Raw genomic sequence first — 25,348 nt, forward strand, 5'->3', positions numbered from 1 at the left:
GATCGCAGCTTATAGTGAGTTTTGCTTTAAGTGTTGTTTTTTTGTCTATTTGGTTGTTTTAAATTGTGCATGTATTTTGTAACTCGCATAGAACTGAAGGATTTAACGAGTAAGAAATGTTTTAAATAAAAATAAAGCGCTGCAATTTCACGGGAGTGCTTACTGCCTCCTACTTAGGAGGCGCTAAGGGCTCCCACGTTATGGATATGCTAACCTGTAAGCGTGCAAGTGAGGTCAGCGTATTAGCTAAATAGCATTTCCATGCTTATCAGTCCATCCCTGACACACCCCCTCCAAAAATAAAAACATAAACATCACATACTTAGTGTGCACACATGGGGAAAACTAACACAGAATGCTTTAGTCAAGTTCATTTTGCATTAGATCATTTTTTCCCCTGCATCGCAGCTTAGTAAAAGAGCTCTTACAAAGGGAGGAGGCAGACAAGAGCAAGCTGAGGATGAGTCTTGTGTGACTCAGCTGGGAGACACAAATAGGCCAGGATAAGTGTACAGGGGTTTGAGAAATGCGAACCTGGGCAAGGAAAAAGCCTTGCGAGTCTTAAACTGGGACTGACTAAAGCTGGGTGCATATTCGTATGCAGTAAGGGAAGGAAGATAATAGCTTTGCATGAAGTGCTTGTCAGACCACCATGCTGGAGCACAGGAATGTTTCAGATAACTCCTTACTAATTCTGGGTCATGTTTTAGCCTACCCACTGCACATAAAGCTGGTAACGAGGCAATAGATCAGGGGTGTCCAATGTCGGTCCTCGAGGGCCGCAGTGCAGTCGGGTTTTCAGGATTTCCCAAATGAATATGCATTGAAAGCAGTGCATGCACATAGATCTCATGCATATTCATTGGGGAAATCCTGAAAACCCGACTGGACTGCGGCCCTCGAGGACCGACATTGGACACCCCTGCAATAGATGGATCCTCTTCTTTTGGTCTTGAAATTGTTGCCCTGGAGCTGGAGTCCTTTTTCCGGGTTGAGCAACACAAAGATTTCTCTACTGTTAGTACATTTAGGATGTGATGTTTTGTACCATGTGCTAGTGCAGTGCTTATCAACCCATTTCAGTCGGGTTTTCAGGATCTCCATAATGCAGATACATGAGCAAAATTTGTAAACAGTGGAGACAGAGTATGCAAGTTTAACTTATGCGTTTACACTCTGGATATCTTGAAAAGCAGACAGGTGTATGTAGCCCAAGGTTCTGCGTTGAGTGCTGTTGGGCTTCATTGACTTGGCCAGCAATGGTTCTCAACACAACCTTCTAGATCCACCCATCTCAGGATTTCAAGATCTCCATAATCCATGTGTGCAAAATAGCACCACCTTCAAGGAAATCAGTGCATGAAAATCCATCTTGTGCATATTCGTTGTGGATCTGAAAGCCCAGCTGCTTGGGTATGGCCCAAGAGCTTTGCTGAGACCCTTTGCTAAGGAGTATGTCCTGGTCAGGTTCCTTGCTTTCAGCTTATGGTCTTTATTCTGTTGCACAGCTGTCGGCATTCTGTTTCTCACTCAGTTGCATGAGTATCATGGTATTTACTCTTATATGCTGAAGGTCAAACTGGGTCAGGCTTTCAAGATCTCTCTCATGAATATGCAGGAGCAGTTACATGCATTTATTGTATGTGGATCTCTCATATGCCTAGTCGGTAAGGGTAATCTGAAAAGCTTATGGTGGTGATCCTAAAAGAATGGGAGTACATAACTTCTTTCCTAGTGTCTGCAGCTTCTAATCTTGTGAATCCTTACAAGGTAGCAGGCTTAATGGGACAAAGAATGACAGCCTTGGTGTCGGCTCTGGGTGTCTTCTGATTGACGTGTGCCTTGGCTGTCTCAGTTGGGCAGTCATGTACTCTTGTCAATGGTGTGTGCTGCTGGAGCAGTGCTTTTCATCCCTCTCCTGAAGGTACATGTAGTGAGTCTTGTTTTCAGAAGTATCATAATGAAGATCCATTAGATTTGTATCTATAGGACATCCATTATGTATGCAGACCTCTTTCATGCATATTCATTGTGTTGTCCTAAAAACCGAACTGGCTAGGAGTGAGGGTCAATCAGCCTCAAAACTAAATTCTTGATGGTCCTGAGCTTAACCTAAATAGACCATAGGCTACGCAGATGTTGACACTGGCTCTAGCGCACCTCATATTGGCCTACGTCAGGAGCTTTCAGCTCTTTCTGCTGGAGGCGCCAAGCTAGTGAGTTTTTCATGATATTCACAATGAATATGGATAACACAGATTTGAATACAAAAGAGGCAGGTCATGCAAATTTCTAATATATACAGAAGAAAAATCAATACCCTCGAGCTGTGGTGCTGGTGAAGACTTTTACGAGTCCCATGGACAGCTAGGATCACCAACAAAGATATTCTTGATCATAAACCCAGAGTTGTTCCTGGAAGGCAAGATTACCAGACAGAAACTGACCTGTTTTGGAGATGTGATGAGGACGAATTCACTAGAAAAGGAGGTAGTCAGTGGTAGAAGGAGGCAGGGGAGACCAAAGGCCCAGTGTCTGGATACCATTAAGAATAACATGGGAATGAACATTAAGCAATTGAAAAAAGCCATGGAAGCATGGCGAGGACTGGCCTACAGAGTATCCAAAGGGTAGGACACAACTAAACGAACAGTAGTAGTACTATTCTGAAAACAACACTGGCTCGGGAGATCTTGAGAATAGGGTTGAGACCTACTGGGTCAGGACCAGTGCTTCCTCTAAGGAGGGACTTGACGTGAGCAAAAATTTTTCTTCTTGAGCAAAGGGCTTAGTTGACGTGAGAGACAAAATTTCCATTATATTACAAACAATGGTTATCACAAGACTGGAAGTGAACGACGCTCCAAAAATATACGAGCGATTGCTCACATATGCGGGACTGTTCCATTCTAGTTTACAGGCAGGCAAAGTTTTCAGGATATCCACAATGATTATGCATGAGGGAGATTTGCATACCAAGGAGCCATCGCATGCAAATCTCTCTCATGCATATTCATTGTGACTGGACATGAATAGCCCTGCACTGGGCTGTGGTGTGACTGGAGTGCTATTAAATTTCAATTTACTGATTTTAACTTTACCTCATTCATTGTATGTATACTGTACATTTGGGGGGGGGGGTGTTTATTACTGTTATGCTGTTAACAAAATTGTACATTTTATGTTGAATTATACCTGCTGAATACCGCCTTGGGTTACCCTCTAGCCTCCCTGAAGTCATGGAGGTGGGGGAGAGAAGAGTTGTGATCTACTATTTTTCTTACGATGTCGTTGTCCTTAACTATTTGGAAACTGTTCTTAATATTGTATTACATGTACCTGAGTAACTTAATAGAGCATTTTGATGGAACTCATGTTATCAATGTTCTCCCCCCCTCCCCCCTGCAAGGTAGATAGCAACTGTCATAAGAAAAATCTCATGCAGTGAAACATCTTCTATCACCAAAATTAGCAGTATCTTGAAATTATTTTAAAACTAGTGGGGGCTATCTGATAGAAAGCAGAGGGTAGGGTTAAATGGTCATTTTTCTCAATGGAGTGCCGCAGGGATCTGTACTGGGACCGGTTCTATTTAAGTTGTTTATAAATGATCTGGAAATTGGAACGACGAGTGAGGTGATTAAATTTGCAGATAACACTAAACTGTTTAAAGTTGTCAAAATGCATACAGATTGCGAAAAATTTCAGGCAGACCTTAGAAAATTGGAAGACTGGGCGTCCAAGTGGCAGATGAAATTTAATTTAAACAAATGCAAAATGATGTACATTGGGAAGAATAACCTGAATCATAGTTACTGGATGCTAGGGTCTACCTTGAGGGATAGCGCCCAAGAAAAGGATCTGGTTGTCATAGTAGACAATACGATGAAACCTTCTGCCCAATGTGTGGCGGCAGCTAAAAAAGCAAACAAGATGCTAGGAATTATTTAAAAAAGGGATGGTTAACAAGACTAAGAATGTTATAATAACTTAAATAGCCCCTGTATCGCTCCGTGGTGTGACCTCATCTGGAATATTGCGTTCAATTCTGGTCTCCTTATCTCAAGAAAGATATAGCAGCACTAGAAAAGGTTCAAAGAAGAGCGACCAAGATAAAGGGGATGGAACTCCTCTCGTATGAGGAAAGACTAAAAAGGTTAGGGCTCTTCAACTTGGAAAAGAGATGGCTGAGGGGATGCCTTTTTCTATCTAATAATTCTCTCGCATAGTTGATGAACTATTTATGATTTTCATTATATAAGCCATGGTATTAGTTTGTAGATATGATTTCTGAGGATTGTTTGTATGTCTGTTTTATTATGTTTTTTTATAATATTATGTATGTACATCATGTAAACCGTTTAGTTTTAAACGGTATAGTAATTTTTTAAATAAATAAAATAAATAAGATATGATTGAAGTCTCCAAAATCCTGAGTGGAGTAGAACGGGTACAAGTGGATCGATTTTTCATTTTGTCAGAAATTACAAAGACTAGGGGACACTCGATGAAGTTACATGGAAATACTTTTAAAACCAATAGGAGGAAATATTTTTTTCACTCAGAGAATAGTTAAGCTCTAGAACGCATTGCCAGAGGATGTGGTAAGAGCGGATAGCATAGCTGGTTTTAAGAAAGGTTTGGACAAGTTCCTGGAGGAAAAGTCCATAGTTGTTATTGAGAAAACCATGAAGGAAGCCACTGCTTGCCCTGGATCAATAGCATGGAATGTTGCTACTCCTTGAGTTTTGGCCAGCTACTAGGGACGTGGATTGGCCACTGTGAGAACGGGCTACTGGACTAGATGGACCATTGGTCTGACCCAGTAAGGCTATTCTTATGTGCTTACAGCAAAGGAATTAATTCCATCTAGTGAACTTAACTCTTGTCATGAACTCTCACTTTTATATTGATATATTTTATGTTTAACTATGGGACCAAATTTGGCAATTGAAAACTTACAGCCACTTTAAAAATGGTGTGTCAATCCCAAAACAAATGTTTGTGTAATTTTAGAGCCAGTCACTTATTGTTATTTATTTATTTAGATTTATATCCTGTCCTCTGAGTAAGCTCAGAATGGGTTACAAGTTATCATACATATAGCCTCAAGTTCAACGGTAGGGGACATAGCATCAATATGGAGGGGTGGGAGGAGGGGAGATAACGGTGATCATACTGGGAGACAGAGCAATAAGGGGATGATAACTAGAGGGCATACAATTGAACAAGCATGGAGGGAATTCAGTAGTAGACTCTACAGGTCTTATCAGAGATAAGTGAATGCAAGGGAAGATAGTTCTTTAGTCCTACAAAGCACTGTGTTGTGAGCTACTCTTATTTAGCAGGAGTCATATTATCTTTATTTTCTTCCTCTTTAACCTTGCAGATAGAAGCTTTAGAAGTTTATTGGTCCACAATTGTTGCAGTTGTCTGGGTCTTACTGCGTGTGGGTAGGTAGAACCGCTGTTTCAGACCTGGACCACTGCAACAATCATGACGCCAGCCGTGGAAACCTAAGAGAACATTGATTGGTCCATAACTGTTTTAAATAATTTTATTGGAACAGTTGTTGAAAAATTTTATGAATTTTAGAATGTAATAGTATTTAAGAATGGGTTGTGTTCTCTACCCCTGTTCTACATTGGAGGGTGAGATATAAAACAGTTGGAAACAGCAGTAGCTCTTAATTCTGTGAATTTTTACAAGAACTCAACAACACAGGCCATGTTTCGGCATAAAGCCTTCATGCAGAAGCCAGAGTGACTCAACAGATGAAGGATTTATGCTGAAACAGAGTCTGTTGAGTCCTTGTAGAAATCCATCCAAGTATATATGTTTGGATGAAAAAAAACAACCACCACCACCATGCAGATAAGAACTTTTCTTCTTTTTTGAGGTTAGAGGGTGGCCATCTTCTTAATTAAAAATGTTTGAAAACTTGCTAAATCTCACGCCCTTGTCGCTGCTCTTCTTTGAGAGTACAAGGACAGAGTGATCATGTTTTGTATTTGGTTCTACTACAGTGCTGGTTTCCTTTTTTTTAAATGTTAACTTCTGTATGTTACCTTTGAAAAAGATCTATAGTAAGGATTAGGGGCAGAGATGCTACTGCGCTCCAGATTGTAGAATATTCTTGCATTTCTAACCACACCATTGGACCTTTGTTAATTTCAAGGACTATTATCAGAATTTCACTTTTAAGTTGAAAAGCATGGTTACCTCCAGAGGTCAAGGCCTGGATCTGGTGCATTGGACATCTCTGGACTGTACAGTCTGGTGAGTCCTGCCCTTATAGCTCTTAGCTGTGTTGTGTAAGCATTTAATCACATAGGACAGGCTCAGGTTCTCTCCCTACCTCCAAAAGGTGGTTAAAAAAAACCCCAACAGCCACAAACAGTTCCCCAGGTTCTGCCCAAGTAGAGCTAAGATGAAGGCTGGGGACTCGGCCCTCTATTACTTTTGCCTGCCTTGTGGCCACCCGCTTCTCGGACCCTGCAGTGTTCCCCCAGGCGCCGGAGCGACGGGGTTGGCTCGTCAGCGTTCTACGCCCCGCCCCTTCCTGCCTTCGCCTGGCGCGCGCGGTGGACGTGCGTGTGGACGGGAGCCCCCCTGCAAAGATGGCCGCCTCCACCTCCCAGTGGAAAGCGACAAAAGCGGAGAATAAAGCGGGGCCTAGGGAAGACGACGAGGAGGAGGATGAGCGGCGGCGGCGGCGGGAGGAGGAGGAGCAGCCGCTCGAGCAACGGCTTCCGTCGCCGCCGGACGAGGACGACGGCAAGAATGACGGCGGCGAAGACGAGGAGGAGGAGGAGGGCGAACAGCGGCCGCCGGAGCCGGGTGAGGCTCTTTCCCCTCCCCTGTCTGGCGCGCGAGGCCGGCTCCGGGGAGGAGGAAAGGGAGCCGAGTTTGATGGTTTTGCACCGTCCCCCCCCCCGCTTCAACTTCCCTCTCTCTAGAGCCTGCCTTGGGCCTAGGGTTTCCTTTATTTGGGTTTTTTTTCTCCCAGCGGTTGCATCGCTTCTCTTCTGCGGGAGAACCTGACCCCCCCCCCAACTCCATTTTTTTTTTCTTATTTAAAAACCAGGGCCGTTTCTAAGTCGCTTAATAGAATAACAACCACCAAAATAGGGTTGTGTTTGCGCCCTTCGCCCCTCCCCCATGTCCGTAACTGCAGATGCTAATGCTGGAAGTTAACCCCGCGGAGAGGGACAGGATTGATCGCAGTTATCTTCTCTCTCCGGGAAGGAGATTCAGAATTTTATTTTTTTTCTTCCTTATTTATAGATATCTGCATTAATACCGATTTTGTCTTTTCTTCTCATTGGTGATTGCGAACGGGGTTTTGTTTATATGTTGAAGTCACTTTTGGTGATCATTTGTAAACATCGACCAGGCTTGTGCTTTAAAGGGCATCTTTTAATGTTTTCAAAATATCTTAATTACGCGTCCGGTTAATCTCTTAACCCTAACAGTTTATCTACAATAGGCTGCATCAAAAATTGTGTATGGGAAATAAAGTAAATAAGTCAACTACTTTGGCATCTATCTATAATTTCCCTTTAAAAACTTGTATGGGTGGGAAAAATAGTGCAGAAGTAGCCTACTGGTTAGAGCAGCCAAAGCTTAAATCCCACCATAGTAACATAGTAAATGACAGCAGATGAAGACCTGAATGGTCCATCTAGTCTGCTCAACCATAGCTGCATTAAAATTCATGATATAAATTGTCTATTTTCTTAGATATTTCTGGGTCACAGGTCTACCCAGTTATGTGCTTAGGGTCCAACAACTGGAGTCTCCATCAAAGCTCACTCGGGCCTATCTAAACCATCAAAGCCCTCCCCAGCCCATCCTCAATTGAATGGCCATATACAGGAGACAGTCCGCCCAGTACCGACCTTAGTTCTTCAATAAATACCTATTATTTTATTATTATCTCTGTTCAACCCATTCGGTTTTTTTTAGTTCGTCATCATTTTCCTCTCCACTATCTCCCTCTGGAGGGCATTCCAGGCATCAACTACCCTCCCTGTAAAGAAGAATTTCTTAACATTACTCTTAAGTTTACCACCCTTCAACCTCAAATTATGCCCTCTGGTTTTATCATTTCCCTTTCTCTGGAAAAGATTTTGTTTTATGTTAATACCTTTCAAGTATTTGAATGTCTGAATCATATCTCCCCTGTCCCTCCTGTCCTCTAAGAGCATACATACTCAGTGTTTTCAGTCTCAAATGTCTTTTGGCACAAACCCCCTACAGTTTGCTGCCTTTCTCTGGACCGCTTCAAGTCATATATCCTTTGCCAGATAATGGTCTCCAAAATTGAACACAATACTTCAAGTGGAGCCTCACCAATGACCTGTACAGAGGCATCAACACCTTCTTTCTTCTACTGGTTATGCCTCTCTATAAAGTCTATAAAGATATTTGTGGAGAAGTGGTCACAAGTTTTGGCGGAAAATTTGAAAGGGGTAAAACCTTGATAAAGCTATCCAGCGAAACATGTTGGTGTGAAATTCCCCGTAGCCAAAGACCACAAGACCAAGCTAAGTAGTGCTTAATATTTTAAGCTCTTAGTCTATATGAAACTGTTTAAGAAATAACAAAAAATTTATTACAAAAGCAAAAAGAGGTTAGAAAACATAAAAGGATCCAATGAGGAGCTTCCACATAAAGCTTAGAGCAATGAACGAGTTTGAGCTCTGAGTGGTGGCCTGAGGTTCCAAAAAACTGAATGATATTAGGTGTTTACTATCTCAGATGGTTAAGATCACTGTCGAGTCTAAACAGGATCTCTATAAAGTCTAGCATCCTTCTGGCAACAGTCACCACCTTGTCACACTGTTTCTTTGCCTTTAGATCTTCGGACACTATGACCCCAAGATCCCTCTCTCCATCTGTGCATATCAGCCTCTTACCTGCCAGCACATACGGCTTCCTCAGATTTCTATTACCTAAGTGCATCACTCTGCACTTCTTTGAATTGAATTTTAGTTGCCAGACATTAGACCATTGCTCTAACTTTGCAGATCCCTTTTCATATTTTCCACTCCCTCCTTGGTGTCACAAATCTTGGGGCTCCTTTTACTAAGCTGTGATAGCATTTTTAGTGCGTGCTAAACCTGCGCTACGTGGCTAGAACTAATGCCAGCTCAATGCTGGCGTTTGCGTCTAGCACGTATGGCCCTTAGTATCATCTGCAAAAATGCAAACACTTTCCTTCTAACCCTTCGGCAATACCACTCATAAACATAATGAACAGAATTGGCCATGAGGCACTCCACTACTCGCTTTTCCTTCCGAGTGAATTCCATTAACCACCACCCTCTGGCGTTTGTTCTTCAACCAGTTTCAAATCCAGTTCACCATTTTGGGTCCTAACTTCAGCTTGTCATGTTTGTTCAAGCACCTCTTATGAGGAACCATGTTAAAGGCTTTGTTGAAATCTAAGTAAATTACATAAGCATATGCCCTAGATCCAGTTCTTTGGTCACCCAATCAAAGAATTCAATCAGATTTGTTTAGCACAATTTACCTTTATTAAAACCATATTGACTTGGATTTTGTAACCCATTTAATCCTAGGATTTTCACTATCTTTTCCTTCAGCAATTGAAGTGAGGCTTACGTTTCCCTCTCTGCTTCATCTCTGCAACCACTTTTGTGAATAGGGACCACATCTGCTCTTCTCAAATCCCCAGGAGTCACTCCTGTCTCTTTTAGTCTCGCAGTTCCATTTTTCGTCTTCCTCCTTTCACTAATATAGATCTGAAACTTTTTGTCTCCTTTTTTTTTTTTTTAACATTTCTAGCCATTTGCTCTTCCGCTTGTTCTTTCCGTTTCATCCATTATTCCTTTCTGTACTCCTCTTGAGTTTTATTTTTTTATATATCACGAACGCAACCTTTTGCCTTTATTTTTTCCACTACTAGTTTGGAGAACCTGATCGGTTTCCTTTTTAACTTGTTTCTATTTATTTTCCTCCCCAATACTCCTTTGTGACTCTGGGCAAAACCATTTATCTTTTCCATGGCTCCGGATACAAATGGAGACAAGAACCTAAACGTAGCTGAGCTTTGAATTATTATTGAAACTGTGAACTAAGTGATTTCTTATCTCAAGCATGTTTGAAATTTGTTTCTAAAGACAACCTGATGTTTTTTTTGTATACTTATCTCCCTAATTTACCTCTCCCTCCCTTTTACAAAGCCGCATTATGCTTTTTTATCGCCAGCTGTGCAGTATTGGCTAATACCGTTGCTACCGGCGTTATTGTTTTCATTGGATTAATAGTATATTTGGATCATATCAAAAGCGAAAGACGTATAACCCAATAAAAACTTGCTGCCTATATCAAGGACCTCTTTTACTAAGGTGCGCTAATGCATGCATGTTAAGTCTATGGACATGTTGGCGTTTAGCACGCGCTAATCAGTTAGAGGGAGCTAGTTTCTTAACTTTTAATCCTGTATAGTTTTTTGTACATGAGCGGAAGCAAATGAAATACATCTGCTTTAAACATTTAAAGGGTTTATTTAAAAAAAAAAAAAAAAAAGATAATTCATTCCCCCCAGGTCTCTTTAATTTGTAATGAAGCCAATATAGGTTGAGGCTGGAGAACAATATTTTCTACAAAAATGTATAATAGGAATTAACTAGATCAGGGGTCGGCAAACTTTTTGACTCGTGGGCCACAATGGGTTCTTAAATTTGACAGAGGGGCCGGACCAAGAGCATCTTTCTATACCTCCCATCCCTCATGCAGCAGAACCCTTGAGCCTGCCGCACAGCCAAACCCCCGCTGACCCTCCATCCTTTCCTCCCATTCAAACCCCGCTGACCGTGAGCCCTACATACCTCCCTCCAGAGCAGCGTCTTATAAGAATACCTGTAAAGCAACAATACATAAACTATGTTGGGGTAAATTTACAGTGAAAGACCCCCCCCTCCAAAAAAAAAGGAAAGGAAACCTAAGATGGCTCTATTTTGTTAACCTACAGATATCAGTTGGCAGAAGTTCTCTTTCATTTAACTACTCTGTCTGGACCAAGTTTCTGCTGCTTAGACTTATAAGAATCTTTATACCATCTAGTTCTGACATGGGCAAACTATGGCCCATGGGCCATATCCAGCCCGTTTAGTTTTTAAATCCGGCCCACTGACCATCCAAACCCTGTCGACTGCAAGCCCTACATACCTCCCTCCAGAGCAGTGTCAAGCTGGCAGAACTCTAAACAGGCTGCTTTGAGGCCTGTGTGTCGCGTTACTGTAACTTCATGGAGTGTCCCTTAGTCGTCGTACTTTTTGAAAAAGTAAATCGATTCGCATTTACTCAGTATTTTATAGCCCTTTATCGTATGTCCTAGCCATCTCTTCTCTTTAGCCTTTCCTTGTGCGACAGTCCTTCTATCCTCTTAATCATTTTGTTCTCTTTTTCTAGTTCCACTATGGATTCCTTTTACTAAGCTGTGATAGTGTTTTTAGCGCGTGCTACGCTGCTAGAACTAACTCCAGCTCAATGCTGGCGTTAGCGTCTAGCAATTCTGTGTACGCTAAGCGCGCACTAAAACCGCTATCAAGCTTAGTAAAAGGAGCCCCATATCTTTTTTGAGAATTGCACATAGTACGCAAGGTCAGGACTCACCATGGAACGATATAGAGACGTTAAGATATTGTTAATTTTTTATTTTTTTTTCCTTTCCTAAAATTCTGTTTACTTTTTTGGCTGGCACTGCATATTGAGCAGAAGATTTCAATGTATAGTCTCTGACACCTAAATCCTTTTCCTCCATGGTGACTTCTAATGTGGAGACTCAATGATCCACAGTGAAAACAATCCACCGATGAAAACAAAAACTGTGGATACAGATGTTCTGGAGATAATTTATTATACACTGACATATAAAAACATGAAAATTCAATGAAAAAAGTACAATGATAAAAATCCAACCGGACCCTACACGGTCCGTGTTTTGGCAAACACGCCTTTCTCAGGGGTCCAATGGTTTGCAAACTCACATATAAAGAATTGGACTGAAAACAGTCTATTGTCTTTAAACCTGTGAGCAAAGAACACCGCAGACAAGCTGAAGTAGCAAAAAAAATGCCCATCTGCAGTAACCATTATCTCTCTCCTTATTGGCTAAGGCTCTTAATATTTGCATCTCCTCTTCCTATAGGCTAAGGCTCTTTACACCTGCATTGTGAGGTCATAGGGCTTTATGGTTATAGAAACATGATGGCAGATAAAGGCTAAATGGCTCATCTAGTCTGCCCAACAAAGAAAAATGAGGAGACCCAATGATCCACAGTGAAAACAATCCACCGATGAAAACAAAAACTGTGGATACAGATGTTCTGGAGATAATTTATTAAACACTGACATATAAAACCATGAAAATTCAATTAAAAAAGTACAATAATAAAAAATACTGTGATAAAAATTAACCGGACCCTACACGGTTCCTGTTTCGATGAACACGCGGTCCAATGGTTTGCAAACTCACATATAAAGAATTGGACTGAAAACAGTCTATTGTCTTTAAACATGTGAGCATAGAACACCGCAGACAAGTTGAAATAGCAAAAAACTGCTATGGACTTCTAATGTGGAACCTAACATCATGTAGCTATAGTTTGAATAATTCTTCCTAATGTGCATCACTTTGCACTTGTCTATGTTAAATTTCATCTGCCATTCGGATGCTCAAACTTCCAGCCTGCCCAGTCCTCCTGCAGTTTAACAACTTTGAATCACCTGCAGATTTTATGAGCTGCCCAAAGTAAGCAGGCCTGCCTTTCACGAACACTCAATTTCTTGTTGTGTATAAATCATTTCCATTTACCTCAGTTTTGGTGTCTTTAATTTTGTGAAGGGGCACCCTTCCATGCTTGTCTGGATTACAGAGCTATCATATAATTATTGTCAAGCATTACTTTTGTTTAATGAAATTTCTTGATATACTGCCTCTGTGGTACAGCCAATGTGCATATATGTATTACATACAGGTAGAGCAAGTATTCTGCTGACCCTTAAGTTTTGAGATGTTTTGTAAATTTCTCAAAAGTATTGCTGGAACCAAGACTTCTCAATATATAAGTCAAAAGATAAGGCTTAAATATAAATATTAGGAAATAGAATAGTGCAATCTTCACATACACTCAAAATTGTGTAATCCGTCCAAGAGCCGTGGCTCCTATAGTCGAACCCACCGTCCTATCACTGTGTATGACTTTAGTGCAAAAACGATGAACTATTCTATTCTATTCGACTATAGGCGCCACGTATGTTAAGATAGGAGTGTATGTTAAGATTGCACTATTTTATTTCCTAATATTTATATTTAAGCCTTATCTTTTGACATATATTGAGAAGTCTTGGTTCCAGCAATACTTTTGTCAATGATTTTGACCTCTCAGCTTTGTATATTTTGAGAGCATTTACCTCACTATTAGTTATTTTTGACTTAGTTTGTAAATTTCTCAGACACGTTTAAAGCCTGGTTGTTCTTCTTCCTAGTAGGTGCAGGCTCTGAAGACGAAGAAATGGTAGCTGCTGAGATGGGATCACCAGGTGTTCAGAAGAACAACTCCCCAGCAGGGCCATTAGACCCATCCGCCAACAGAATGGGGGGCAAAATGTCTCCAGAACCACAAGGGAACAAACATGAATCTCAGGATAGTAAATGTAAGTTTATTTCCAATAGTTAAGACTTTCATTGCTACAGCTGTAGTTTTAATAGTTCATCTAGACGGTACACGGTCACACCATTGTATGCTGGAAAACTGGATGCATCTGTCCTACGATGTCACATTTCACGCCTTTGTTAATAAATAAAAGCCAAGCTGTATACAGTAACCAAAAATCATTTTTGAAAAGACGCTTGAAGGGAGAGAAGACATTGGATAGTAGGAGCAGGTGACTGCCAGCCTTAAATAACCTTTTTAACCAAATTAGTAATAACCATAAGCCATAAATCAAGTGAGTTTTTCATGGAGGCTGTAAAATAAAAAAAGAAAAGAAAGAATTGCCTTTGGTTTGAAATAATTCTTTCATATCCAATGTTTGCAATTAAAATATTTGCATTTGGTAAAGGTGCTTTTATTAAAACCAACAACCCCCCTAAAAAAGAACCCCCCCTAAATATGAAAATCTTGTCACTTTACGTTTCACATACACTTGGGATTATATTCCAGAATAAATGTCTCAATAAAAATGTGTGTGCACAAAAATTTCACATTTGATGGGCATTTATTTGTACAAAGGATAATTTACCAAATAAGATAAGTGTACAGGTTTTCTATGCAAGATCAGAAGAGGGAGAAGATTGCATTTTGGGGCTCTGTTGTGATTCTGTTCTGGAAATAATTGTTTTATCACACATTTGAGGGTGGCGCTAGAGAAAAAGGAATATTGACCACAGCTGGAATAGAAAAAGAAGAGAGTCTATCCTGTCCTTACTTTGAGACTGAGATTATCTTCAGCATATTCTGACATAAGGGTGAGGTTAATCTGCAAAATTTAACTCATTTGGAGACATTTAACCTTGAAAAGCTCTGAAAGAGCAAGTTATTTCAATCTCCTATTGAAGTACATTGGATTTAGAAGGTAGGGGAAATTCTGCTTCCTTCCTTGGTTGAGGGGGGAGGGATAAGTGATCAGCACTCTACAGTAAGCTGTTGGTTGATTGGGGTCTTCTTAGGCTATTTAGTCTGTGCAAAAAGAACAGTTGCTTGTTGATTTTTATCCTCTTCTGAGCTTTAGTCAGTTTCCTTTTGGGGATGTATGGTGCAGAAAATATAAAAAAAACCACCAAAGGTGTTTGAAATCCCATCTTGGAGTCTAGCATGGATTAAAGATTAGGAATTGTGACTTAAAGACCTGCTGTGATCATTCAGCGAGGAGAATCGAGCATAAAACAAGGGAGTGGCTTGTGATTAATAAAATAAGTAACACTTATAGAATTAAAAATGATCCCTTTCCCTACCCAGCCAATATGTACTTTTGCTGTCATTTATTCTCTGCTTAGTTCTTTAAGTGTAGCTATGCAATTGAAGCAGAAAAATTTGGAAAAATATTCTGGGGTGGCTTTGTCAAGCAGGTACAAAAAAGGGAAAGGGATAGCAAACCCTCTCAAACAAGGGGAGTAAATTTTGTACTATAGAGGAGGTATCTTTATGAATTTTTTTTAACGAGGTGGGGAGTGAAGGCAAGAAGTTTCCGTGGACCCTTCCCTCTTTCTGATTTTTATTTTCTTTATTTTTTTACCTTTAAATTCTAGCACAAAACCTCACAACATGCGAGGTGTGTGGAGCCTGCTTTGAGACCCGCAAAGGGCTATCAAGCCATGCTCGTTCCCACCTGCGCCAGCTGGGCGTGGCAGAGTCTGAAAGCAGCGGCGCTCCCATCGATCTCTTGTATGAGCTGGTGAAGCAGAATAAAGGGAATGCGGACAGCAGCAGGAGTGCCAGCTCCTCGCTATCCCTGCCCCTAGGCAAAAAAACAGGCTCCTCTAAGGAAGGGGCAGGGAGCCCGAGACCTGCAGTTCTGCCATTAGGCAAACCCCCTGAGAGGCAGTCGGACCCCCCAGCAGCGAACACAGCCATCGAATCCTCCCAGGGCTTCTCCCCTAAAAGTCCCCCACAGCCAGGCTCCCCTCAAATGAAGAAAACACCCTCTTCTTTACCTGCATCTCCCCCTACCAAAAATCCAGAGGACAAGAACACCAAGCTGCCCATGAGCCCACTTCACAACTCTCCGAAATCACAGTGGGCCCCGCAGGAGGACGAGGGGCCACTGAATCTGAGTGAGTTCTCTTGTGTTTCTTTTCAGTTTTTTTAATTTAATTTTTATTTATGTATTTTTTTTCTGGGGGGAGTGTTTATGTGTGGTATCTTTGAAAAGGTACTTGGAAACAGTGTTACAGATTTTTATTAGTTGTTCAGGCAATATTAACCTCAAGCAAAAATGTTTACATTGGCAGGGGGGCAGGGGGCAGCTGTTTAAAAACAAATCCCCAAACTCTTTATTTTTATTTTTTGCTTTGTCCCAATCTTTTAACTTTACTGTGATTGCCAGTTATAAACTGCTTGGTGTGACTGCAGGCATAAAATTATCCACAGTGACATCAAAAGGAAATTTTAGAGAGTTCCGCAAAGTAGCTGGGTGGGCCTCAGTCCTTGGGAACAGGTGTGCTGAAGGGCCTTATTAAGGGAGGGTGAATCATAAGCTTCCAGCACTTGTGATTAGCAAGCGTATCTGTCCATCTGCTTTCACAGTCAGGGGGCGTGTTAATCGTGTATGTGAGAGGAATGTTGGTTTAAGAGTGAAACAGGCAGAACTGCCTTTATTCCACACTGATGTATAAAATCAGTTGTCCAGTGGTAGAGGCTAAGCCTCTAAACTAGCAGTGTGGTAAATTAGCGCAACACACAGGTCCTTGTCCCCTGCTGAAAAACCCATCCTGAAAGCTGTTAGCCAAGCACATTTGCATCCATGCTACTTCACCCTGCCCCCCCAAACTTTCTCTCCACGGAACCAGCCTTGACATGCTCCCCATCCATGAACAGGCTCTGCCGTACAATCATTAATGACTCTGTTGGCGTTGGCCTTTTGAAAAGCTTTTAAACCATTCTAACTCTGTTAAGAGTGGTTTAGGGGCTGTAGTGTCCCAGTAGACGCAGTTTCAATGTGTACACTGTAGTGATGATGTACCCCTCTGCTCTGCAGCTGTGGATAGCGACTTGGGCAAAGACACTGACTGCCAGCTCTGTGGTGCCTGGTTCGAAACCAAGAAAGGCCTGTCGAGCCATGCCAGGGCCCATCTGCGACATCTGGGGGTGACAGACCCAGACGCCAAGGGGTCTTCCATCGACGTTCTCAACGACCTCATCAAAAGCGATGAGTTCAAAGACCGCCTCTCCTCGCTCCTGCCCAGCGAGCGGAAGTTGTTGCAGGGGCTTGGCAGCCCCGAGAATCCCAGCCCAAACTCAAGTGGTGTGACAACCTCGGGGGCGGCAGGTGGAGGAGGAGGAGGCGGCAGCAGTGGTGGTAGTTCCATGAAGCAGCGTTTGTCACCACAGCTACAACCAAAGCCTTTGAGCAAACATCCAGGGCCGCCTCTACCTCACTCCTCTTCCCTGATGAAGAAGATAAAATCCCGCCCTTCCCATTTGCCGACAGGGATCCGTCTACCGGGGCAGAAGAAAGTGTCCCGAGAGCCCTACTGGGCACCTTCGGCTGAGATGTCTCCACTCAATCTGTGTAAGTTCTTCTCTCCCACAAAATATCTAAACTCCCTTGCTAGCACAGAGCTCCACTGGGGTGGGAAAGGGACCAGTCAAGAATGTTATCACTGCCGTCCATGTCCCATGTCCTGAGCACATTTTTCTTAAGCCAGGCTTGACTGTCCTACCATGAGCAGAATTAGATGCTCTCACTTTGTATAATTGCACAAACATGTACTTTTCTCTTTCTCGCTACTGTTTCATACTCATCCCATTCTATATTTTAGTGACAGTCTGGACCTGGGACCATCTTATTACTTGCACTCTTTCTAGCAAAGTCTTCAAATGCCCCTTTTACTCCAGATTCTCAACTGCTTTGACTCGCACTAGGAAAAGATTGTCCTAGAATAACCGATTCTACATAGGAAGGTAGTTTAATTCCTGCAGTAATTAGTACAAGGCTAATCAATTGTGGATGATTAGTGAATGTTTTGATGTTGGTTCCAGAATGCTCTAGTGCTGTTTCTTCTGCTTGTCAAATAAAATACATTTTTTACTCTCCTGGTTTCTGTGTACTGAAAAAAAAAATGTAAGTTGGGGTTGGATCTTTTCATTGAATGGGATCTAGCTTTCTTTACTAGGTATATATCATGGACAACGGCAAGGCTTCTGTGTTCTGACTTCAGTGTGCATTAGATAGTATTTCACAGCAGGGCAAATAAATATAGAGGGTTTCCAGCACTCTTTAGTGGTGGTTTCTTCTGGGTGTCTCTGGTAGGCTATTAAAGTATTTTTTGATTTTACTGTTCTGCTGCTAACCTGTGGCTTCTTTATTTCCAGTTCAAATCAGAACTCAGGACTGTGATGCTACGAGTTTACATTCTTTCCTCTTCAGGGTTTTTCCCCTCAGTTCTCTACTCACTTCTGTCCAGCCCTTACTATTAGCAGAAAGGTTTGCTGAGCTAGCTGCCACGATTGCCTCTAGCTGACACCGGGTCACATGCCCTTAGCTGCTTCTGTTTCTACTATGTTGGAATTGAATGGCCTCAGTTACTGTATTTTAATGCATATAACACACCCACATATATAATGTGCACATACACATAATATACATGGTAAGTTACAGATAAAAGTCCTGAATGGTTCATCCAGTCTGCCCAATAGTTACACTCATTATAAATTCATGATTAAATTGAACTGTGGGTTTTCTTAGAAATTTCTGGGCCATAGACCATAGAAATCGCATGCATACAGCACACGCAGATTGGTGGGGGGGGGGGGGGGGTCTGTGTAAAAATAAACTGATATGACACGTGCTAAGACGCACTAACTATGAAACTAGCACATTTGATTGGAAGGGCTTTTCCTTTTACCGTATATACTCAAATATAAGTTGATACAAATATGTTGAGACCCCCTTTCCCTCCAAAAAAGAGGAAAAATGGTTGACTCGAATATAAGTTGGGCGACTTAATATTCAAGTGCCCTGCCCTGTCAGGCTCTGCACCCAGCCCTATCCCTGCCAAGCTCTGCACTAAGCCCCCTTCCCCCCTATCAGGCACTTCCCCCAGTTCCCTTCCCTTTCTCCCTTGTCAGGCATTACACCAGCCCCCTTCCTTCCCTCCCCTGTCATACTCTGCACCCTTCCTTCCCTCTCTCCCTCCCCTGTGAGGCTCTGCACCCAGCACCCTTCCTTCCTTCCCCCGTCAGACTCTGCACCCTCCCTCCCAGGCTCTGCCCCTTTCTGCCCTAGTCTCATACCTCATCTTGCCGATCCCCAGTGGAGGTGCATCAGGCAGGAGCTAACCGGCTGCCGCAAGTTCCTTCGGCCGTTGAGTGGCACGAGCAGATGCGCGATTTGGCACTGCTGCTCGGTACTGAGAGGCATCCTTACTGGCTGTCGCAATAATTCTGGGAGGAGGGTATATTGTTGGCTCGAATATAAACTGAGACTCCCATTTTTGGGCCCCAAAATCCCAGTTTATATTTGAGTAAGTTGTTGAAGGCATTAGTGCACATAACCTGGAAAAAAAAGAAAAAGACTTAAAAACAAATTCACTGATTTTGTAATTAGCATGTTCTAATGGTAAAAACACACCAGAATAGCACGCAGTTTATAATAACGTATAATGCGCATGCTATATGTGTGAAAATTCTCACTGTTCATGGAGTCCTTCGGAGAGGTACCTCACCCTTTGCCATCATCCCTGGCATTTAACTACTGACTTGGGTGACTTAGACTAGATTCTCTGATGCAGTGAACATTTATGATTGGTTGGTTTATTTATTTATATACAACAACACATACATAATAGTACTTCACAAACAGTTCAGACATCTTAAAAAAAAAAACCCAAACATCATATTCAGCATAAAATCAAATACCAGCCTGACAAAAATAGCTCTTGCAACACTGAAAACCCACTGGGCAGCAAGGAGTTATTTTAACATAGATTGTTATGTGTAAGGAAAGGTTTTCTTTGAAAGATGTTGAACCGAATTGTAGAGGTATAATGCGTTCTTGAGATCCTGCCAGCTGGAAGGATCCAGTGTATCTAACTCATCCCCGAAACACAGAAATTTAATGTATGGATTTCCAGATTTCTATTACATCTTTAGGTATGCCTTGCTTTTTCCTTCTGCTATCTAACCTGGATTTCCTCTGTAGCTGGTATATAACCATTCTGTTGAAGCTGAACGGTCACTGTCTTCCCTTACTCACTAATTATTCTTTGGTGTAGACCAGCGGTCTCAAACTCAACCCCTTTGCCGGGCCACATTTTTGATTTGGAGGTATTTGGAGGGCCGCAGAAAAAATAGTTGTCTAGAAATGACTACTTTGCATGAGGTAAAACTCGTTATAGTTTATAAATCTTTCCTTAATTGCTTCTGTTAATTTCAGCTATACACAGCTGAAAGCAGTGCAACATGCAGAAAGTGAAGTTTAGATAGTTTTTTCCACTGTTTTGAGGCACATACCGAGGACCTCAAAATAGTACCTGGCGGGCCACGAGTTTGAGACCACTGGTGTAGACTGATTAAAACCAGCTCTTTCTATCTTTCCTCCTTGGTCTTAGATGTACTGGTATCTGGATGGAGACCACTTCTCCTCCCAACTTGTTTCACAGAGTCTATAGTTGTGCAATGATAAATATATTAAGGGTCATTCTTTAGCACTCTCCAGACCAGTAGAGGTTAACCTTACGAATGGGTATATATCTAATCATGACCAGCAGGTGGAGACTGAAAACAAAACTTTGGGACAGTATATCCTAGCCCCTCCTCTCTATTTCCCTCAGTCTTCTTTCAGTCTCCAGCAGGTGTTGAGTGATCTGTACCCATCTCCCTTGGTAGGGCTGTTGGAATTTGTTTAAGGGGTTTATTGTCCCTGTTTTTAGCCGGACGGAGCTTGGACGGACTCTGTTTGGGGGTTCGTCCGACCTCGGGGGTGTCAAACCCGGCGGGTCACGAGCGGGGTCCCTCCCCCCACTTCCTCCACCTCCCCACATTTTTTTAGAGGAGCCTCAGCAATAAGCCTTGCCCCCTAAATCAAGCAAGACTATTGCTTTGAGAGCCTGTGGAGTCTGTTCTGTAAAAAAAAAAAAAAAAAAAAAAAAAAATCCTGAGGTAGTGCTGGTCTGGAGGGTTGTATCCCTTTAAGAAAACTGTATTTTACTGTATTTTTTTCAACTAACCGGCACTTTTTTACAGCTAGGTCGCGTATGGAGCAATGAGCACTTCTAAAGGGAAAAAGTGCTCATTGTGCTCCAGACGCGAGGCACTCGCGGCCGGCCTGTGCAAGCGGTGTTCAGGCCGGTGCGGTGGAGGAGCTCCGTCGGCAGCGGCTGCAGGCGCCCAGAGCTCCCCGCCGATGGTGCCTCGCGAGTCGGCAGGGAACGGAGGAGAAGCCCGGTCTTCTCCGTCCGCCCACGGAGGGATTCCCCGAGCCGCCGACGGTCGGGTTTTTGAGGATTCCCTCTCAGCTGATATTTTGACAGCTGATGCCGGCTTGCCTGTTTTAGCGGCTGAGACTTTTCAGGTCTCTCAGCCGCTGCAGGCTGTGGAGGGAGCTGTTTTGGCGGGAAAGACGCCATCTTCTCTGTCTGGCCCCTCCATTTTGTCTTCCACCTCAGGTGACCTTCCCCCTGTTTTGACTATGCAGGGGCAAGGTTCTGCTGGGTCCCCTGCTGTGGCAGGGAGTCCCCTGGGACCCTCGGGGGGGTTTTCTCCTGAATTTTTCTTTTCTTTATGCAGAGCCTATTTTCAGGCGGCTGGGGGTCCCGGTTGCGCCCAGGGGGTCTCGGGGGGTGGTTTTTCCTCCGCGCTTCCTGCGGCTTTGCCTCTTTCGTCTGGCGTGACGTCCCCTCCACCGCCTCCCTTGTCCAAGCGTCCGCGGGTGTCGTGGGACGAGAATTTGTGGTCTGAGGAACGGGTCGGTCTGGAGGAGGACCTGGACCCTTCTGAGGAATTCCAGGACTCTCTGGAGGGGACGGAAGCTGGCGGCGGGTTGTCGGATTTCCCGTTCTCCAGTGACGAGGCGTCTGTGGTGCGTCTTTTTCAGAAAGATGAGCTGCCTGACCTTATTCAGCAGGTTTCTTCGGTCTTGCGTTTTGAGGACGCGCCGCCGGAGACTCCGCGTGTGGGGGACCCCCTGTTGCGGGGGATCCGTTCCGTTTCCCGCTCTTTTCCTATGCATCAGGATATTCGGGATATTATCCTGGAGCAGTGGAAAACGCCGGAGACGCCGTTTCGGCTGGCGCGCAGCATGGCTCGCCTGTATCCCATTCCTGAAGGGGATCGGGCTACGTTAGCTTCGCCGGTCGTGGATGCGGTGGTCTCGGCAATTTCCAAGCGGCATACCGTGCCTGTTGAGGGCGGTTCTGCCTTGCGAGACCCTGAGGAGCGCAAATTGGAGGGCCTCCTTAAGCAAAATTTTCAGGTCTCTGCCTTTGGGGTCCAGGCGGCTATTTGTGGGGGACTGGTCGCTCGCGCCGTGTTTCGGTGGGCGGAGCGGGTCTTGGATCGAGAGTCTGACGACTGGTCTCTGGTGGATCAGGAGGTTGCGAAGATTGAGATGGCGGCCTCATTCCTCTCAGATGCTCTCTATGACTTGGTGCGGATCTCGGCTAAGTCTATGGCTTTTGGCGTGGCCGCAAGGCGTGTGTTGTGGCTGCGCGCTTGGGCGGCGGATGCCGCGTCCAAAGCTAAGCTTACTAAATTTCCCTTTCGGGGGTCGTTTTTGTTTGGAGAGGACTTGGATAAGTTGATTCAGACTCTGTCGGACTCGAAAGTTCCCCGTCTGCCGGAGGACCGTGCCCGCCCGGCGTCTCGGGGGGGTGCGGCCCGGGGGCGTTTGCGGGATTTTCGCAAGTATCGCCCTGGGCGTGGGGCTGCTTCTTTCCAGTCTCCGGGATTTTCCCGGGGTCGGTTCTTCCAGCGTATGCAGCCCTTTCGGGGGGCCCGTCGGGGGGCAGGGAATCCCTCCGCCGGTTCCCCCGCTTCCCGTCCTGCACAATGACGCCTTGCCGGCGCCCCCTTTGGTTCCGGTGGGGGCCCGGCTGCGCGATTTTTTCCCCAAATGGGCCGAGATCACGTCCGATCAGTGGGTCCTGGAGGTGGTGCGGGACGGTTATGCCCTGGAGTTCGCCCGCTCTCTACCGGATTTTTTCCTCGCTTCTCCATGTCAGACTCCGGGGAAGACGCAGGCTTTTCGCCAGACTCTTCAGCGCTTGCTAGATCTCAGGGCAGTTGTTCCGGTGCCCCCTCCGGAGTGGGGCACGGGCAGGTACTCCATTTACTTTGTGGTGCCCAAGAAGGAGGGGACCTTTCGGCCCATCCTCGATTTGAAAGGGGTCAACAGGGCTCTCAAGATTCCCTCTTTCCGTATGGAAACTCTGCGGTCGGTCATTCTGGCGGTTCAGCCGGGGGAGTTTCTCACTTCTCTCGATCTGACGGAGGCCTACTTGCATGTTCCCATTCGGGCCTCTCATCAGCGTTTCCTGCGCTTTGCGATCTTGGGTCGGCACTTTCAGTTCTGTGCGCTTCCCTTTGGGCTGGCCACGGCTCCTCGGACGTTCACCAAGGTGATGGTGGTCGTCGCGGCAGCCTTGCGGTCGGAGGGCATCCTGGTACACCCCTACCTGGACGACTGGTTAATTCGGGCAAAGTCGTTGCAGGAAAGCTCCCGGGTGACTGCTCGGGTGGTGGAGTTTCTCCGGTCGCTGGGCTGGGTGGTCAACCTTTCCAAGAGTCGGTTGGTCCCGGCTCAGCGTCTGGAGTACCTAGGGGTGCTGTTCGACACCTCCTTGGGGAGGGTCTTCCTCCCAGAGGGCCGGGTGAGCAAATTGCAATCTCAGATTCGCCTGCTTTTGGCGTCCCGGTGTCCTCGGGCGCGAGATTTCCTCCAGGTCTTGGGGTCGATGGCGGCGTCCCTGGACGTGGTGAGGTGGGCGCGGGCCCACATGCGTCCTCTCCAGTATGCTCTGCTCCGGAGGTGGTCTCCCCAGAGGCACGGGATGGATGTTCCGGTCCCCCTGCGAGGCTTGGCGCGCTGCAGTCTGCGTTGGTGGCTCCAGACCCCTCACCTAGTTCAGGGGGTGGGTCTGGATCTCCCGCAGTGGACGGTGCTCCTGACGGATGCGAGTCTCCTGGGTTGGGGGGCTCAGTGTTTGGGTCACTCAGCTCAGGGCACCTGGTCCGCGGAGGAGGCCGCCTGGTCGATCAACGTGTTGGAGACCAGAGCGGTCCGTCTGGCGCTGTTGGCTTTCCACTCCCTGTTGCGGGGCAAGTCGGTCAGAGTGCTGTCGGACAATGCCACGGCGGTGGCTTATGTCAATCGGCAGGGGGGCACCAAGAGCACTCAGGTGGCGCAGGAGGCGGCTCTGCTCATGGTTTGGGCGGAATCCCATCTGCTGGACCTCTCGGCCTCTCACATAGCCGGAGTAGAAAATGTTCAGGCAGACTTCCTCAGTCGTCACTTCCTAGATCCAGGAGAGTGGTGTCTCGGCGCCGAGGCGTTTCAGTTGATAGTGCAGGCTTGGGGGCAGCCCCTGATGGACCTGATGGCCACGGGTGGCAACGCCAAAGTGCCCCGCTTCTTCAGTCGTCGCAGGGACGGTCTGGCCGAGGGTCTGGATGCTCTGGTCCAGCAGTGGCCAACGGAGGGGCTGTTGTATGTGTTCCCTCCTTGGCCGCTGGTGGGCAGAGTGCTTCTTCGCATTGTTCACCATCCGGGTTTGGTGGTGCTGGTGGCGCCGGATTGGCCTCGCCGTCCGTGGTATGCGGATCTGGTGAGGCACCTGGTAGCGGATCCTCTTCCTCTGCCTCTCACGGACGACCTTCTGATGCAGGGTCCCATTCCCATGTTCGACCCGTCTCCCTTCTGTCTTACGGCGTGGCTCTTGAAAGGGGTCGCCTTAGCAAGAAGGGATATTCAGACAAGGTGATCTCTACACTGTTGGGGTCCCGGAGGCTTTCTACCTCTCGGGCTTATGTGCGGGTCTGGCGTCTCTTTGAGGAATGGTGTCGGGCGCGGGGAGTGACCTCTTTTCGCGCTTCTCTGCCTAACATTCTGGAGTTCTTGCAGGATGGCCTGGATAGAGGCCTGGCTTGGTCTTCTCTCCGGGTTCATCTTGCGGCCCTGTCGGCTTTTCGAGGGTTGGTGTCAGGTCAGCGTTTATCGGCTCTTCCTGATGTGATTCGGTTTTTGCGGGCGGCCAAGTTGCTTAGGCCTCCCCTACGGCCCTCGGTTCCCTCTTGGGATCTTAATCTGGTTCTCTCTGTTTTGGTGCGTCCGCCTTTCGAGCCGTTGGACGACTGTTCTTTGAAGGACCTTACTTTGAAGGCGGTCTTTTTGGTGGCCATTACTTCTGCTAGGCGTGTTTCTGAGCTGCAGGCTTTCTCTTGTAGGACTCCCTTCTTGGAGTTTTCTAGGGAGCGGGTCGTCTTGCGGCCTGTTCCTTCCTTTCTGCCTAAGGTTGTTTCTCCTTTTCATGTCAATCAATCGGTGGTTCTCCCGGTCTTGGGTGGTCGGGAGGGCTCTTCTGAGCAACGGCAGCTGCGCAAGTTGGATGTCGGTCGGGTCCTTCGCTCTTATGTGCAGCGGACCCAGGAATTCCGGA

At 45.2% G+C, this 25,348-nt stretch overlaps 1 protein-coding gene across 8 annotated transcripts in view; it reads left to right on the forward strand.

Annotated features, from left to right (window-relative positions):
* Positions 1-25,348, forward strand: part of WIZ (WIZ zinc finger) — a 100,956-nt gene that overhangs the window by 58,824 nt on the left and 16,784 nt on the right. For 4 of the 8 annotated variants that reach the window (XM_033923458.1, XM_033923453.1, XM_033923456.1 and 1 more), the window contains exons 6-8: positions 13,522-13,689; positions 15,284-15,808; positions 16,732-17,265. In XM_033923458.1, the coding sequence (XP_033779349.1) occupies positions 13,522-13,689; positions 15,284-15,808; positions 16,732-17,265 (1,227 nt within the window). The remainder of the gene's footprint in view (positions 1-13,521; positions 13,690-15,283; positions 15,809-16,731; positions 17,266-25,348) is intronic. The other 4 variants (XM_033923460.1, XM_033923459.1, XM_033923457.1 and 1 more) reach the window with 3 other exon arrangements.

Source organism: Geotrypetes seraphini, chromosome 16, assembly GCF_902459505.1.
Source record: "Geotrypetes seraphini chromosome 16, aGeoSer1.1, whole genome shotgun sequence".
In the NCBI taxonomy this organism is placed as follows: Eukaryota; Metazoa; Chordata; class Amphibia; order Gymnophiona; family Dermophiidae; genus Geotrypetes; species Geotrypetes seraphini.